The 18,585-nt window shown below is 39.1% G+C and overlaps 1 protein-coding gene across 1 annotated transcript; it reads right to left on the bottom strand.

Annotated features, from left to right (window-relative positions):
• Positions 1–3,152: 3,152 nt before the first annotated feature.
• On the bottom strand, positions 3,153–16,680 carry eif2d (eukaryotic translation initiation factor 2D). The gene is made up of 15 exons (XM_053503222.1): positions 16,534–16,680; positions 14,356–14,546; positions 14,186–14,269; positions 14,019–14,109; positions 13,574–13,681; positions 12,133–12,395; positions 11,906–12,023; positions 9,824–9,869; positions 9,619–9,725; positions 7,730–7,885; positions 7,288–7,374; positions 5,008–5,103; positions 4,547–4,667; positions 3,463–3,637; positions 3,153–3,370 (listed from the first exon to the last, which is right to left on the bottom strand). The coding sequence occupies exons 1-15, from the start codon at positions 16,587–16,589 to the stop codon at positions 3,300–3,302; spliced, it is 1,770 nt and encodes a 589-aa protein (XP_053359197.1). The 5' UTR covers positions 16,590–16,680; the 3' UTR covers positions 3,153–3,299.
• Positions 16,681–18,585: the final 1,905 nt, after the last annotated feature.

The raw sequence follows: 18,585 nt of genomic DNA, 5'->3' as shown, positions 1-18,585 counted from the left end.
TATTTTATTAATGAGGATTGTATACTGCACAATAAATGGAATAGAAATACTACATTATTTGTTTTTTTTCTTTTTTTACTTAAAATTATTCAAAATCGGACAAAAGCACAAGTCTCAACTAAAAAATGAAAAAAAAATCTATTGTTTTTGCCTGGACCATTATTAAAGAAACTAGTATTAAATATAGCCAGTTGTGTAGCTGCTCAGTGGTATAAAAAGTTGCACATACTAATATTTTGTTCAACTGCGTTTACATTTGATTACAGCACAAAATGTGGTGCCTAGTTCATGTGTGAAAATGATTAATCATGCTCCCAGAACCACTCTTCGACCTATGGAGTTCTGGGCCCGTATTCACAAAGCTTCTTAAGCCTATAAGTTGCTCTTAGTGACAAAATTCAAAGAAAATTCTTAGAATTATGACATTTTCTTAGAATTTTTCTCTAAATTTTTCACTAAATCTTATTAAAGATAAAAGTGATTCATAAAACATCTTAGCCCTAAAAACAGCACCTAAGGTAAAAATTGTTAAGAGTAGAGAGGAGGACTTTCACCATTTGGCTGTTTAATTATATTAAAGATATTTAGCCTATAACAGAAACTTTGCATAAAGTAGCCTGTAGTCATGATTATACAATGTCTTTATATACAAACATTATGATTTCACTGTCTATTCTATTATCATATATTTTATTTTCATAAAAAGCGCATTTTAAGACCTTTGCAGAAGTCAAATGTTATTTATTATATCAACCAATCACAGTCCTTGAATTAGCTAGCATCATCCCTAGCAACAGGTTTAACACCTCCTCAATAAGATAATGGTTTTTGGGTTTTTGTACTTGCCGTACTCAGAGTTGCTCTGAGAAATTTTCTTAATCTTTTAGTCTAGAAGTCCCGGCTAGGACTTTTTAAGCTAAGATAGGAGCTCTCTAAGAGAATTTTAAGATGCTTTCTAAATACAGGCCCTGGAATGTACCTGTACCATTAGGAAAAATTAAAACTCCATAGATGTGATAACCAGTACAATTAGGTCATCAGCTGACTTGTTAAGCCTAGAGCTGAGCAACTGAAGCAACCCCAGATCATAACACATACATCCCGATTTCCTTCCCGGTTCTAATGTCTTGGGCGGTTTTTAACTCAATTTAAGTCATTTTAAGTCTCCCTAGTTGTTTTCCTCACTTGATGCGGAACAATTATTTGACCCTTTGGCCGGAGAGTGTATAAAATATTTACTTAGTCAATCTGCCACACTTCCTTTTCATATATTTATACCTTTCATCGACAGCTTCATAGATACAAGCCAGTATCTCAATTCCATTCATTTGCTTTAAGGCTTTGCCTTTACATAAATAAGCTGTCTATGAGATTTTCATATTGTTTGGGAGTGTTGCTATGTTTGCATTGAAATTTAATTTCCTTTCAAAACACAGACATGTGCTCCAAACAATGTCCAGCCAATAGACTTGACAACAAGGCGAAGCAAATAGACATTTAGTTTCCACCGTGCATTGCCAAATAATAAAGGCTGCTTTGTAAAACATTATATATTAACATATTATATTAAAACATTACATAATAAACCATTATAATGTTTCCCCTGAACTGGAATCTCCTCAAACAAACACTTAGAGATATTCCATAAACATGCTGGAAAAAAAGTTAATTAGTTAAGAGATTTTGAAATCCCTTTATATAGTGTGTGCATTTTGCTCTGCACTGCAACTAAGACCACCTGCTTAGGTGTTGTACATTCTGTAGTTATTTTAGGACATTCATGCTTTCAGACGTATTGATCGAACACTTTTTTATAGTCAGGAGTGATGGGCTGTAATTATTAGCCTAAAGTAATAGTTAAGAGTGAAGGCAAACCGCTGTGAATCAGAGCTATACGAATGACCGAACAATAATAGGTCTTAAAGTGGACGAATATTTTTTTATGTATTGTTCAAGTCTTTTTTCTAGACCTCCTTTATTTCTTGTATAACAGAAGTGTAATGTTGTCAAGGTTTCATTGGTCATGGCGGCCAGTGAGGTGGCAGCTCAATCTGTTAAGACTTGTGGGTCACCGATCAGAAGGACAGGGGTTTGAGTCCTTGAGCAAGGCCCTTAACCCTATCTGCTCCAGGTGTGCTGCATCCTGACTGACCCTGTGCTCTGATCCCAGCTTCCTAACTGGGAAATGGAAAAAAAAATATATATATATATATATATATTTTACTGTGCTGTAAGGTACTCTGACAAATAATTGAATAACTTATTACGTGTCATATAAAGAGGAATGACTTTAGCCATAATGAAGTGTTGAACTTCATTTGTCACTTTTTTTTATTAGATATTTCTTTCCAGACCTTTTAGAAAGCTATCCAGACAAAGAATTTACAGGGTTTATGTCCTATAGAACAGATCACCCTGTTCCTAAAGATGAAGCTCAATATTGTGTAGTTTCCCCTTGTGCCACCAGAACAGCTGACACCTCTAGGCAGGACATTACAAGGCCTCTGAAGGTGTGCTGTGGTATGTAGGAGAAGCAGACCATTTAAATGCTGTAAGATGCAAGGTGTTTGATTGGTGACTTCCATGGATGCTCAATCCTTTTGCCCGCTAGACTCGCGTTCTATACGGACACTATTGGAACTTGATGCGTTTTTCTGCTGTTGCAGCCCGTCCTCCACAAGATTTGATTTGTTCGCAAGATACTTTTCTGCTCACATATTTGTAAAGAGTGCTTACCTGAACCTTTCTGTGAGCTCGAACCATTCTGGCCATTCTACTTCTCAACCAAGATGGCTTTTACACCATTCTGTGTACATGCTAGAAACTGTTGTGTGGGAAAATCCCAGGAGATCTGCAGTTTCTATAATACTTAAAACAGCCGCTCTGGCGGCAGCAACCATGCCTTGAGGTCAAGTCACTAAAATTCCTATTCTGAAAAATGGCCGATGTAATGATAAAATCAAATGTTTGTGGGAAAACACTGGGCACAAGCATTCAGAACTTGACAAATTTACTATTTATCAAGAACGATGGGGGAAAAATACTTCTTATGAGAATTCATAGCATTATGGTTACCATGACAACCCTATTAAAGGGCATGTGTATTATGTATTCGAATTTTTCTGTACAACAAAACAACATAGAAAGCTCTCCAATGTGTATATTTTTTAATCCATGACTTTCTTAACTCTGTTGTTTGAACATCATGCTGGGGGAGTAGTTAGCACACAAACAATAAATGAGGCCAGTAGTTTATGTCCATGTTACAACAACGTACATTCGCTAGGGTGGGACCTGTGTTATTTCTTCTTGCCTGGTTTTGGAGCTTTATCCAAACCCTGAATGTATTTGCGAGGGATCTGGTATTGCTCTGAAATGAAACAAAACAAAAAAAGAACAAATGACGAGGATGAACAAGAGTAAATGAACAGATCTGATCTGATCGGTTAAAGGAAGATTTACCTAGTAGCAGTTTGCCGACGTGATGCACCTGGTTGCCCTGGATCTGCACCAGCTGCCGCTCTTTAGCCCCGGGGACGTCGTGGAGGACGGAACTGGCCTGGACTAGATGTTGTAGTGTGTCTGCTACCGACGCAGGATCTATTCCGAACATCTCCAGGTTTTTTATTATCGTCACCTGATCACAGCAGCAGAACCGAGGCAGGAGACATGCACCTTAAATACTCAGACACACTTCCACACTACACATCAAATTGTCCAATTCCACTACAGTAACCTAGCTTAATGTTGTCACTTGAAACATAATTAGTTTATAACTCTTCTTCATTAAAACATGTTTATTTGTAATAATTACAGCATGCAGAACCAACCAATTAATAGTCTATTATTAGTTATTAATTAAGAGGAACCATTTACCTATTAACCAACTGTCAGACTTGTATACAGCTGAAACAAGTTCTACAATGATGCTACAAGTTGATACTTAGGAGGGGTATTCATGTCAAACAAGCACTTGTGATGAAATTTCAAGGACTTGTCAAAGAAGCTTTAATCGGTGATGAGACGCTTTGCTGAAGTAAAACATTTGAAAGGTGCAAAGGTTTAAAAGAAGGTTGCACGTCTGTGAATGATGGCCGAGATCCTGGCTCGGACCCCACTACAAGCGTTCCAGTGAACATTAAGCAAGTGCAAAGTCTGGATCATTGAAAATTGACAAATAACTTTTCACCAACTTGCAGAATCACTTTCACATTACAGAAACTCGGGCAGAACCCTGACCTCATTCCAAGCCATTTCCGCATGTTTGAGCCATTAAAGGAGTTCCTGAGAGGCCAGGCTTGCTGGTATCCAAGCATTAGCGACACGCTAGGATAAGTAAATTAGTATAACAGGGATTATATAGAGAAATAAATGTAGTTTTTACTTTCATAACTGTGTTCTGTTATTCTGCACAATCAAAAGTATTATTTTAACCTGAACACCCATCATACGGTATGAATCCAGAAACAAAGAAAGCATACAACTGGTTGCACTCTGTCATAAGCGGCTGAACATGGCTGAAGCTGTTAATCAGTCTGACCCATACCTTCTTGTTAGAGCCTCTCGAGGCTACAGAGATATCGATGGGCTCCGCCTGGCCTTTACGCACCACAGGAGCCTGGCCTGGAAACTGCATCTGATGGCACAACTGCATCCTGCTCAGAGTCCTGCAATCACAATCAAGTGTTTTCTAACACAGACTCATCAATTTTTTTACACTGAAGTCAGTCTCATTAGATTAAGTACTACTCCAGCTGGGTATTACAGTCATGTTTAGAGTGATGTATTCCATGCAAATCCTCTAACTGCATACCCTTGTAAATGATCTCATAACTCAAAACTCACCACAATACCAGATGAGTCAATAAATAGACTTGTATGTTAGACTTACTTATCCATAAAATTTTGTTTTATTTAGGATAAGATTTATAGCTAAATGCACTCATAAAATCAGAGTCACACTAGCTGTTCCATACAAATAAAAAAAGAAAGAAAGAATAGGGTTACCGGCTGAAAAGGTCGTCCCATTTTAACACCTCGAGCTCCTGATACTCTGATTTGTCCAGCAAGCAGTCACACAGCACAGGGTTGATTTTTACATAACTGCCAAAAAAAGAGAACGCCATAAAAATAAAAATGAGGCATAAGACTATCAAGTCTGCATTTCTATATGTAATAATAACTTTTTAATAATAACAATAATCAAATAATAACTAAAATTTAATTTATGGTATACATTGCATGACATTCCCCTGACCGAAAGTGGCGGATCATCCAGAACAGAATGTAAAAGCTGATATTTTTGTTCACACATTGATAGATGTTTATTTTTCATTCAGGCAGTGTTCGCTGCTAGTATTGAACACATCATGCTGATGCGCTTTTATCAGGTTACTTATGTCATGAGAGATGTTATAAGTTCTTCTTGGTATTCTCACAGAACACAGAATGCAGTCAGCTTTAATGTAAAATGATTCCAGATAACGAGAGCATGAGAGTGTAGACTAAACATACCTCACAGGTACACTTAGACCAATTTGTTAGTACCTTTCTATTAAAGAAAGAAAAATCCACAATGCTCAGTGAAACTGCCAAAGGTAATAATAAAGAATAATTTAATAACCAACACCTAATTAAAATCAGATTGCTTTTAAATTGTGATTCGAAAAAATAATAAAAAACAAACTAATAAAAATGTCCTTCACAAAAATGACGCGACCCATATCTAACATTTTGTCGCACACCCTTTTGAATCTGAGTGATTTCTGTCGCTCTCAATGATCTCAAATATTTTGCTCCTACCAGACAGGATGATGCGCTTCCTGCCAACGTGTGAATAGTTTAGAGTGCACCACCTGTAGGATTTTACAGGAACTGCAACATTTTAACACTTAAAAAACAAATGTTTACGAATAAAAATTTTATTTTTAAGAAATCAATTTTTGTAGTCAGTGTAGTGATACCTAAACTGATAAAGAACATGAAAAGATCTTTACATGTAAATAACTGTAATATGTAACTGATTAGTATTTTTCCCCCGAACTCTACTGGGCAGTAAGTTTCACTCCCCAATGGATTAAAAGCCTTGGGAATTAACTGTACCATGGATAGATTCAAGACATCCTGTGATGTATGCCCAAAAGCATTGTCAGAGGCTTATCGGTGTGCATTTTGGCATATTCCGGTCTGGCTTTTTAATGATTTGCTTTCAACAATGGAATCCCCTCCTTGGTCGTCTTCCATTAAATCCACTTTTGCTCAAACAGTGACGGATGTCGCAGAACCCTTGGGGATCACCCTGAATCTCTCCAGAAGTTGTCCTCTTTGGTTACTATTCATTTTACTTTTCTCTTCAATTTAATGTCAATTTTCCTCGTGTTGATGGCAATGGATTTTGACTACAGTCCCATATACTTCCTAATAATATTTGCAACCTTAGTCACAGGAATATTAAGCAGCTAGAAGATGGTCTTATAGTCTCTTTTCTTTAGCACGCTTGTGGGTAATGTTCTTTCTGATCTCCTCAGACAAATTTCTCCTTCGCTTTCTCTGGTCAGTGTTGAGTACGGAGTATAGCATCAGAGTGACTACTTTTCACCATTTAAATAATATGACTGACTGGTCACTCTGTCCAGGGTGGATCCTATCCTGTGTCCTGGGATAAGCTCTGAGCCCCCGCATCCCTGTACAGGATAAGCAGTACAGACAAACAAGTCTGTGCAGTCTTTGCAGTCACCTACAAACAAGCGAGATTTCTGGCTCTCACAGACCTGTAACTTCTTCTTTAAGAGGCTCCTCAGTCCTCCACTCGTTACCTGTATTAATGGCATCTGTTATCAGTATAAAAGACACCTGTCCACACCCTCAAACAGTCACACTCCAAACTCCAGGCTGGGCCAAGACCAAAGAGCTGTCAAAGGACACCAGAAACTAAATTGTAGACCTACACCAGGCTGGGAAGACTGAATCTGCAATAGATAAGCAGCTTGGTGTGAAGAAATCAACTGTGGGTGCAATTATTAGAAAATGAAAGACATACAAGATCATTGATAATCTCCCTCGATCTCAAAAAGATCACAAGAACTGTGAGCAAAAATCCCAGAACCACACGGGGGGACCTAGTGAATGACCTGCAGAGAGCTGGGACCAAAGTAACAAAGGCTACCATCAGTAACACACTGCGCACTGAATACAACTGAAAAAAGCAAGCAAAAAAAATTAAAATAAACTGCAAACTAATTTTTAAAAAGGTGGTTGTGGAAAATGGATACATTAACACTCGTGTACCTTTTGTTTTCATGGACGAGCTCGTTTCTTTTCACGTAATCACAGATGATACTCCTGACCTCAGTAGCCTGTAGCACCGCACCCTTTCTGAAACACAGAATCTGAGTCACACACTTAAAGACAAAAGAACACAAAGATAAACAACTTCTAATGACACTTAATGTCTGAGATCATTCTCAATAATCAAGTCACGTTGAAACCTGCTGTATGGATGATACCCGAGATAGACAAGGGAAATACTAAAGAACGCTTAATTCGATATTCTAACATACCATGCAAATCCTTTTTATTATCTGTACAGAAAAAGCTGTGATTTTTAAATCTGGGACATTTTTGCTCTGGGGCGATTAAAATCATATACAACTTCAGGACGGTCATGAGAAAGGTTAATAGCGATCCCTGCATGTGTACAATGTCAAACCCATTCCATTCACACACTCACTTTTTCTTTGCGTCCTGGAACAGTGGCTCTAGGCGTGCGGTGACCCCGTAAAGTGCTGTGATTTCAGGTGGCTTGTAGACCTCCGCACAGCTCTCTCTATCCTCAGAGGACTCCTCTGGCGGCTCCCAGTCTTCCGGCACGCAGAAAGAACACAATCTGAAATGACATCCGTAGGTATTAGAGCGAGGGAACGTTACGAGTTTGTGCTATAATGATGACATATATATATATATATATATATATATATATATATATATACACACATACACTCACCTAAAGGATTTTTAGGAACACTATACTAATACGGTCAGAAACAATGCTCAGGTAGCCCGTGGCATTTAAACGATGCCCAATTGGCACTAAGGAGCCTAAAGTGTGCCAAGAAAGCATCGCCCACACCATTACACCACCACCACCAGCCTGCACAGTGGTAACAAGGCATGATGGATCCATGTTCTCATTCTGTTTACACCAAATTCTGACCATTTAAATATCTCAACAGAAATCGAGACTTATCAGACCAGGCAACAGTTTTCCAGTCTTCAACTGTCCAATTTTGGTGAGCTTGTGCTAATTGTAGCCTCTTTTTCCCTATTTGTAGTGGAGATGAGTGGTACCCGGTGAGGTCTTCTGCTGTTGTAGCCCATCCGCCTCAAGGTTGTGCGTGTTGTGGCTTCACAAATGCTTTGCTGCATACCTCGGTTGTAACGAGTGGTTATTACAGTTAAAGTTGCTTTTCTATTAGCTTAAATCAGTCGGCCCATTCTCCTCTGACCTCTAGCATCAACAAGGCATTTTCGCCCACAGGACTGCCGCATACTAGATGTTTATCCCTTTTCACACCATTCTTTGTAAACCCTAGAAATGGTTGTGCGTGAAAATCCCAGTAACTGAGCAGATTGTGAAATACTCAGACCGGCCCGTCTGGCACCAACAACCATGCCACGCTCAAAATTGCTTAAATCACCTTTCTTTCCCATTCTGACATTCAGTTTGGAGTTCAGGAGATTGTCTTGACCAGGACCACACCCCTAAATGCATTGAAGCAACTGCCATGTGATTGGTTGATTGGATAATTGCATTAATGAGAAACTGAACAGGTGTTCCTAATAATCCTTTAGGTAAGTGTATATATATATATGGAAATTTGAAGAATAGGTTCAAGCATAGTTATTGACAAAAAAAATGTGAGAGTAAGTCAAAATTGATCCTGATAATGTTCCAATACTGGCTCTTGAGAATGCCAAAAAACTGTAAGCATCAATTTTCCAGCTGATGGTTGACTTCTAACTTATTCCTGATCGTGATTGAGGATGTTTCCGTTCCATACTCTGCCGTTTACTCTCAGGCTCATAGTGATGAATCCGTGTCTCGTCACCAGTAATGATTCTGTTTAAGAAACTCTCACCTTTCTTAACGTTTCGGTTGAAAAATTTTTGCAGATATCCAAACGCTTCTGTTCATGCTCTCCCGTGAGTGGTTTCGACACCGGGTACAGTCTCAGACCACAAAACATAAATCACAGCACGCTGCTCTTCTTTCATGCAAATCACAAGTGGGGCATCCATTTTTGCTCGCACTGCAGTTACAAATAAACTGATGTAACATGTTCACACCTGCACAGCAGTGACTCTGAGACAGTAGCCTTGAACCTCTCTCTTACTGCCCTCATGGAACCTAAATTAAATGTACTATATATTGAACGAGGCGCAATACTTCATGCACGTAACAGATCTTCTTTGGACGTTATCACAAAAAAATCATTTTGCTCATAAACTACTATTAATATTAATGCTGCACATTGCCTTATGACAAATACAAACATTGCATTACTGATTTAAAGCATAATGCATGCGTGTTTACTATTAAAGTGTACCAAGGGGACATACTCAGGGTTCTTCCAGTCGACCTCTACAATGCTGTCCACTCCTTTACTCAACTCCTTCACCCGAACCAGACTGTGCTCCTTCTGCATCGACTGCAGAAACTTTGAGAGCTAGGGAGTAAAATAGATAGATAGATAGATGGATAGATGGATAGATAGATTAAGAACAAGATAAAGATAACATTATTTTTTCAGTCACTTTTACTAACCTTTTTATAGCTGGATTTCTTGATGTCGAGATTTTTTCCTTTAGGGCTGTGAAACCAAAGGTGAAAGAAGTTATGCAAGGAACATAAAGCGAAAACAACTGATAAAAACACGGGTTTACACATTTGCAAGGTAACTCTTAAAGGTGACCCATTATGAAAATATCGCAAAAGTCTTAAAGTGCTTGTGCATGCAAACAAGAAAATGCGACATACACATCCCTTTCCTTTATTCCTCTTTAGAATTGTAATCCTTTTCCTTCATAAGCACGTCTTCGGATTTGACTGCGTGATTTATTTGTGATGTGTATGATATTTCCGATGTGGGAAATAAAAAGAGTCTTCATTATATTTGTCCAAAAACAGACAGAATAGAGACATTTGATTTGAATTAGGTAACTGAGAGGGTTACAGTAACCTGGTGCTAAACATGTCTCATCAGACTGCTTTCTCAATCAGGGACAATGTCAAGCTTCTCTAGCGAAAACACTAAAGCTTAAGTATACTGTATAGATACACTCCGACTGTCCGTGATTCGACTCCAGATCCTAACACTGTGTTGTTGTGTGTTATATGTAGAGTTGTTTATTACGCTCGTTTGATGAAATTCAGGTACACTGTGAGTCTAATGTTAGTTTGTATTCCATGGCGAAGAAGAGAGATACACACACCGGATCTGTTTACAGCAACAGATCTACTGTGTGGACATTTCATGAAGATATCCTTGCATATGAAAGTATAAAACTCTTTAAACTGTAAACAGATCCAGTCTGTTTTGGCTGGTTAGCAGGTAAATGTTAACAGCTAGGCGGCGCAGTGGCTTAGCGGTTTGCACTGTCGTCTTGCACCTCCAGGGACCGGTTTGGATTCCTGTCTCAGGGTCTGCATGTATGAAGTTCTCTCTGGCTTGGTGGGTTTCCTCCTGGTGCTCCGGTTTCCTCCCCTAGTCCAAAGGTATGCAGATTTGGATAATTGGGGTTCCCAAATAGTCCTGTGCATGTCCTATGATGGACTGGTACCCTGTCCATTGTGTACCCCACCTCGTGCCCTACGTCTCCTGGGATAGGCTCCAGGCCCCCCGCGACCTTGAATGCAGAATAAACCGGTATAGACAATGAGTGAGTAAATGTTAACAGTTAACCTCTTTAGATTTCAGGTGTGTTTCAAGTTTCTGATCGCTGACCACAGAGATGTCGCCATAAATTAAAAACTTGTAAAACATGCACACAACAAATCGGCTGCCGCTGAAAAACCTTTTTTGTCTACTTGTTCTGTTTGTCAGAAATACAAGTGGAAAAAAAAAAATGGGTTGGAAATGTCTAATAATGTCCTGAACCAGTTCTAGTCCCTGCATTCTGATTTGTTAAAAAAATGTACTGGGCAGATCACGTAAAGCTACAGACACTAAAGTGTCACATTTGAAAAATGAGTGAGACAGACGGAAATGCCAGAATGCAGGATCTGAGTGGATTTCCTAACTGGAAAATTAACAGACACAAACAAACAAACAAACAAACAAACAAACAAAAAACATGACACATGAGCTTGAATATTTACATTTTGTAGGTTCCGACATTCAGGTTGGAACAAACAAAAAATCAGCACAGGGTTGGTTGTTTGGGAATGTGCTCATGCAAATAGATCTACAATGCAAATATTTATTTGTTTCCCAAACGACTATGAGAACAGCAGACTATGTTAAGGACGTTAAAAAAATGGTTAAATCTGTTTTTTAAAAAATTATAATTAATAATAATAATAATAATAATAATAATAATAATATAAACTGCGTTTCAGTTTTATGTATATGTAATTCTCAGGAGTACAAGAGTGAAAAAAAAGTGGAAGGTTAGAGTAAAAAAAAAAAAGTCCATCCTTTATCACGTTTAAGAATTTCTATGTTTACAGAGTCATATTCATATCAGCTTTATATAAGGTTGGTCATTAAGGCCTGTCATTACCTGCTGTTCTGACTTGCATTGTCTCTCTACAGTCAGAATGACTTTGCTAACATGTACAAGATTAAATTATTCAGATGATTTGAGGATTATAAAAAAAAATTAATTATTTTTTGTTTTACATTACCAGCATGAAGCCATATGCTTGCGCAGAAAGGTTCCGGTCAGCAGGGGGAGCTCCGACTTCTTCACTTTACACTTCAGGGCATGGAGGAAGCACTGAAACAGCAGGGCATCCATCTGCTCTGTAGAATAGAAAGGGATAATATTAGAACATAAACAGTAAATTCAGATTAATGAATCAAGCGAGAAAGAGATGATCAACGGTCTAGCTAGATTGGGAGGCACTCTCGCCTTGTGGGGATCTCGAATCCTGCTCGTCTCCCTGCATCTCCTTCGTCTCCTCCTCTTTCTCCCCGTCTTGGAGGCTGAGCTCCTGGACATTCTGAAAAGTGGCTTCCACTGCAGCCGTCTCCGAGTCATTCTGTCCTTCACCCTCCTGCGAAAAGTCTTCCGTTCCCTCATCGCCACTTTCCCCTCCGTCCACGTCTGCCTCTGCATGGAGCGCGGGATCGGTGATCGGGATGACAGGAGGCGCCGTCTTATCTCCAAAAGCCCTTTTGGTACAAAAGAGGGGGACTAGTTGGAGGCACGACGTATCAAATCACAACACGTAGCAAAGACTGAATCGTAAACCTTCACATCTTTAGCGTAACATGAAATAAGATTTGTGAGCACATACAGTAAATGCGTGCAAATAAATCGTTCATAATTTGTCAACAAGTAAAATGAAGGAACCTAAAGAGTGTCTGAGCCTGGCAGAGACCAACCCAGCATTACCAGTACCGATTCAGACAAAGAGACACGGATAGAGAGAGAGAGAGATAGTAAGACTCAGAGACTGTCCGCATGGCAGACAGACAGAGCGGGACAGACGGAGGGACAAACATGGAGACAGACACAGAGACAAACAACATCAGAAACGAGAGATAAACAGACATAACAGAAACCGGGACATCGCAGGGACAGCTACATTCACAAACAAACATACACACAGAATACATGCGAACGACACTGACACGGTTCAGCAGAGTGAGACACAGAGACACTGGCAGGAGAGAGACAGAAGCACAGGCAGACACAGAGACCGGCAGAGACAGAGAGGCGATGGCAAACATAGATATTGAGACAGACCCTGAGAAAGAGGCAAAAATACACACAGAAACACAGGAAGGCAGGTGCACAGACACAGGTACACCCCAGAGACAACCACAATAAAAGTGACCAATACAGACAGGGGTAACCACAGACACAAAGACACCACAAACACAGAGACTGACACTGAGAGACATAAAGAGACAAAGAGAGAGACCAACAAAAACAGAGGCAAATAAAGATATAGAAACACCAGAGAGAGACAAAAGACTAACAGAAGCAGAGTCCAACAGACTGTCTGTCAGAGACACATTGACAATGAGGGAGACACAGAGGCTAAAAAACACAGAGACACAGAAAGACAGAGGCAAACGTCAATACAGAGGCATCGTAGAGACAGATACAGGGACCAATAAAAACAGATATGGACTACAAAAGAGGCAGACAGACACAGAAAGGGAGACTTAAAGAAACAGGCAAAAACACACACAGAGACCAAAAGAAACAGGTGCCAACACAGACACAGAGGCAGGTGTGAAAGACAGAAAGACAGAAAGAGAGAGAGAGAGAAACAGATGCAGTACAGAAGAGAGACTCCCTTTAACTCTGATAGAAATTTTTGTCTTTCTAAGATTCGTACCACAGCTGGTCCATGAAGGTGTGTAGGACATTTACTCCTTTTCCCTTCATCCCACTGGTCCTCATCTCTCTGCTCGACATGGCCGCTGTCCCCACAGCAACCGGGGCTCTGTGGAGCCAAGCAAACAAAACGGTCAACACTGAAATCAGGACACTACCCGATCTACACGTCCTGCCCGATTTGTGCCGGAGACAGTTTCAAACTCATCGAGTTTACAAATTCGCTGAACAGAATAAGATTACATAATTGAAAATGTCAACATGTTAGATAATGTTACTTTGGCATCTCGGAAACGTCTCAACGTCTCACTCTTGCAAGAAAAATTTGATACTAATGCATAACTAAACGTGGCGCGTCACCACAATAAGAACACGACTGCTTCATGTTGGTGTGTGTGTATAGATGTCTGTGATTTGTAAGCAGGAGTTGAAGAGCTAGTGTTTACCTGTTCGACACGACATTAACAGCACAGCAGTCTCCTTGATTTACGTCGGGTAGGCCAGTAGACGAGAGCACTACTCCCGGCAGCATCAGGTCTGTTCGGAGTGAAGTGAAAGCATGTAACCACGAACACACACATACTCAGAAACACACATAACCAAAAAAGCTCACCTGCTCCACCAGTTAATTTCTGCACCACTGGAGGCCATGTTGTGAAGACAGGTAACAGGTCAGGATATCGCCAAAGCGTGTACACTAAAAAACATAAAAAACAAATAAATAAAGAAAACGATGACCAGATTTCAGCAGCAATCATAATAATAAAAATCTATTGTGCGAACCTGTAGGATACAGCTGTTTCTCCAGCTGGAAGAACATGGGGTTCCTGTGCAGCACGTACAGAGTGACAGCGTCTCCTTTATGCGCGTAGATTTTGACAACGTTCAGTTCTTCTTTGTTCGGCACGAGCTCATTGAGGTCTTCAGCAGACAGAGACGGAAAGGCAGCCGAGACGTCCGCCTTCAGCTTCCTCCTGTTGGAGTAGACGAAACGTGATTGTTCAACGAATCAAAATAAAAAATCTTTTTTTTTTCAGTCTTATTAATTCCACAAAAAAGAAAATATGCAAGACTTTTAAAGGACTAAGTCCTATTAAGGCTTCGGCTCGGGTAGACATTCCCCAAAATTGAATGTTAAACCGTGCAAGAGTAATAAAACAGGATGTGCTGCTAAAGGAAGGAGAGAAGTGGAGAGAACGCCAATTAGCCTAATCTGCATGTCTTTGGACTGTGGGAGAAAACCAGAGTATACGGAAGAAACCTACCAAGCACAGGGAGACCCAAGGCGGGAATCGAAACTTAGACACTGGATGCGCAAGGCTTTCACAGTGCTGGGATGGTCAATGTCTTTCTTTAATAGCATTAAACCAATGAGAAAGCCATTTCGCCATGTATGCACTGACGGGTGCAGGAAAATGGTACTGCTTTGACCTACGTTCAAACTGGAAATCAGGCAACGCCATCTTGGGCAGAAAGCAAATAGTGATGTGTGGTACATTCCGTACTGTTTCTTTAATTTGGATTTAACAAACCAGGACTGTGTATGAACACCAGATTTTTTTAGTCCACACACAGAACAGATCATGAACAAACCGTGAAGGGATATGCAAATTTTTTATTTATATAATATTACATACAATAATTAGTAATATTGCAGTTTTGATAGCACTTTCTACAAATTATGCATTAGTTGTAATGATGAATTAGTTGATGCACTGAAGGTGCAATAATTTTTTTGAGTATGTTCTATATATAATTTTAAGACATACTACATACATGGTGATTGATATAGTGGAATTCTGTTAAAATTGTAAATGTGTTTTCTAATAGAGATGAGGAAAAAATCTATTTAGTTATAAATCGCAATTCTTTCGTGTGCTGATTCACGTATCGCCACACTGACTTCAAAATCGATATATTAACCATTTTTACACTTATAATAAAGATGAACCACTCAATCGACCAGTGACCAGAATTAGCGGATTTTCAGTTTGCCTCAGATGTAGCGGAATCCCGGTGACGCAGCAGGGTCAGCTGACCCCGTTTAAAGGGAAACCAGGACAACATTTCGTCTTAGAGCCGTATTGGACTGGGAACTCTGTGTCTCATTGCGGATTTTCCGAAATTAGGATTACAGTATTATTCCCCAGCACGACAGTTTGACAGGTCAGACATTTTCTATCATTGCGCTCCCGGACTGATTCATTGGAACCGGTGAGGCCGACTCATTTCCCCCTCACCCCCACACGATATACCAGACTTTACACAGTTTATACAATCACTTACCAACTGAAAATATCGTATATAATTGTAAATATTGGTATCTGGTGCACTGCAGTGTCAGGTTTTTTGTACAATATACGTAAGCAACTTCTTTGATTTGTTCGCATCTACGAATGTTCGACCGTAAATTCGTAACTCGAACGTTCGCAAGTTGGGGACTACATGTATACACAAATCTGTAGAAGGAGTGAATTATTTGCCCAGTTTGTTTAAAGGTTATAATAATGGCAGATGACAGCGATGCGTGCTGCTCAGTTTAATGATAAATTCCTGTATTTGGTATTGTTTAAATGCCGAGCTTGCTTTTTATTTTGTTAAATGTTTAAAATGTTTGACGTGAAGAGTGATTATATATATATATATATATATATATATATATATATATATATATATATATCACTCTTCACGTCATGTTTAACATGCAATAAAAAAACCTTTAATATACAAACATCAATCAAACCCTCCTTAATCACACAGTAAATGTACTACACTCTAAACCAGTGGCACGCTCACACGCCGAATCCCAAATCACCTCCTAGCACACTACACGCCTTGCTACACAACACATATCTCGTTCCCTCTGTAGTACACCTATGTAGTGTACAGCGACTCGAATCCGACCCAACCAATCAGGCAGCCTTCGCTAACCCGCACGCGCTGTACTAATTAGTTACAAACCTGTCGGATCCTTTGATAACGGTATTGGACTTCACCCGAAACGCTTTTGTAAACATCCTGATGTGTGTTTTATTTGTAATTGTATAACCAGTCAAAGAAATACGCCCGTCATTAGCTAACTTCAGCGAGCATAACCGCTTGGTTGCAATACAAAATATATCCGGGTGGAAACATCAACCAGCGTTGAAACTGGCCGCACGCACATACTGTATAAAGCTCCGATTTATTAAACAAATTTTTTTGTGTGTTTGAATGCACATTTGAAACACAGTTTCTCAAATTCTTTGATGGTCAGATTATACAACATACGTAATTTATTATTATTATTATTATCATCATACACCCAAGTTTCATCAATGGTAATAATCCTCGATATGAAGGACACATCATACACAGCACACAGACGGAGTTCTTGGCAGACTTTACAATGTTCCTTCGGCAACCTTGGGACGAACTTCCCAACAACACAGTGCATGTTCAAATCACACGTGAGGATTGCCTGGACTGTTCCGTATGATGACGACAATGGCTTTAATGATTTTAACATTTTCGGGGGTTTTGCTTGTTTCCGATCTTGAAGCACAAACAACTCATTGTAGCTTCATCGTAAACTTGCCAAATCATGTCAAACATCTCTGTGGCAGATTTACTTAGTTTCACGCAGAATTCCATGTTTGCTCTTTGGTATAGCTTATTGTCCATGATGAAATATTAGAAATGGTCAGAATAGCACCAGTTGCACAACTTCTGATGTATACAGGACGATGCACACCAGTTAGTTGGCACACTAACTTATGAACATCGGTGCTCCCTGTGCCTGTGCGTGCAGCTTTGTGCTGCCATTTCTTGGCATGTTACAAAACTAATCTCAAAACCTTTTGATACCACCTCGTATTCAAAGTGCTGAAAGATAGTGCTCAGTCATGTGATGTTACTTGGACAAAAAACTGGACTGGACTAAACATGTGGACATCGTTTACAGGAAGGGTCAGAGCCGTCTCTATTTTCTGAGACGACTAAGGTCCTTCAACATCTGCCGGACGATGCTGCGGATGTTCTACGAGTCTGTGGTGGTCAGTGCCATCATGTATGCTGTTGTCTGCTGAGTCAGCAGCCTGAGGGTCATGGACATTAACAGACTCGGCAAGATCATTAAGAAGGACAGTCAAGTTGTAGGAATGGAATTGGACTCCTTTCAACAAGGTGTTGGAGAGGAGAACATTGTCCAAAATAAGGTCAATACTTGACACTCCTTCACACCCACTACACTATATGATGATAATCAGCCACAGGAGCTCATTTAGCAACAGGCTAAAACTTCCACGCTGCACAACTGAGAGACAGAGGAAATCATTTCTGCCGGTCGCAATAAAACTATTTACCTCGCATATCTGATCACACCAAACCATAAACCACACACGTATACACAATTCACCTTAATAACCATGTATACTGTGTATACGTCTGTTGATAATAACAATGTCAATATAATTTAATGTCCATATAATTGCTGCTATAGATTTTACTTTTATTGGTTATTTGACTATTTTTATTATTTTTATTTTATTTTTATGTTTATATTATTCTATTCTTATTATTTTTATTTTTATTACTTTATTGTTTTATTTTTATTTAAATTTTCTCTACCATCTTTATAAGTCTTCCGAAATCTTTATTTTCATCAGGAGTTTGTTCTGTAATGAAAGAGAATTTCCCCACGGGGATCAATAAAGTAATTCTGATTCTGATTTCATGATCCATTGCCAAATTCAAGTTTTTTTTTTATAAATAGTAATATTATTAATAGTATTAAAAGTTATTAATACCTATTAAAATATTGTGTATTAATTTTAAAAGTATGTCATGTTTTATGAGCTTTTAAAGACTGAGAAAAATCTGAGAAAACAGCACACTCAGTCTCATTGAAACTGGACAGTTGATGACTGGAAAAAGGTTTAACCAAGGTTTCTAAAGGTTTTAAAAGTGTAAAATGAACACAAGTATTTATGTACAACTCACTTCAATTAAATTGAGTTGAATTTAAATAGTTTT

This window comes from Clarias gariepinus, chromosome 9, assembly GCF_024256425.1.
Source record: "Clarias gariepinus isolate MV-2021 ecotype Netherlands chromosome 9, CGAR_prim_01v2, whole genome shotgun sequence".
Lineage (NCBI taxonomy): Eukaryota > Metazoa > Chordata > Actinopteri > Siluriformes > Clariidae > Clarias > Clarias gariepinus.
The sequence above is the reverse complement of the archived record's forward strand: the minus strand, read 5'-3'. Positions and strand labels throughout refer to the sequence as shown.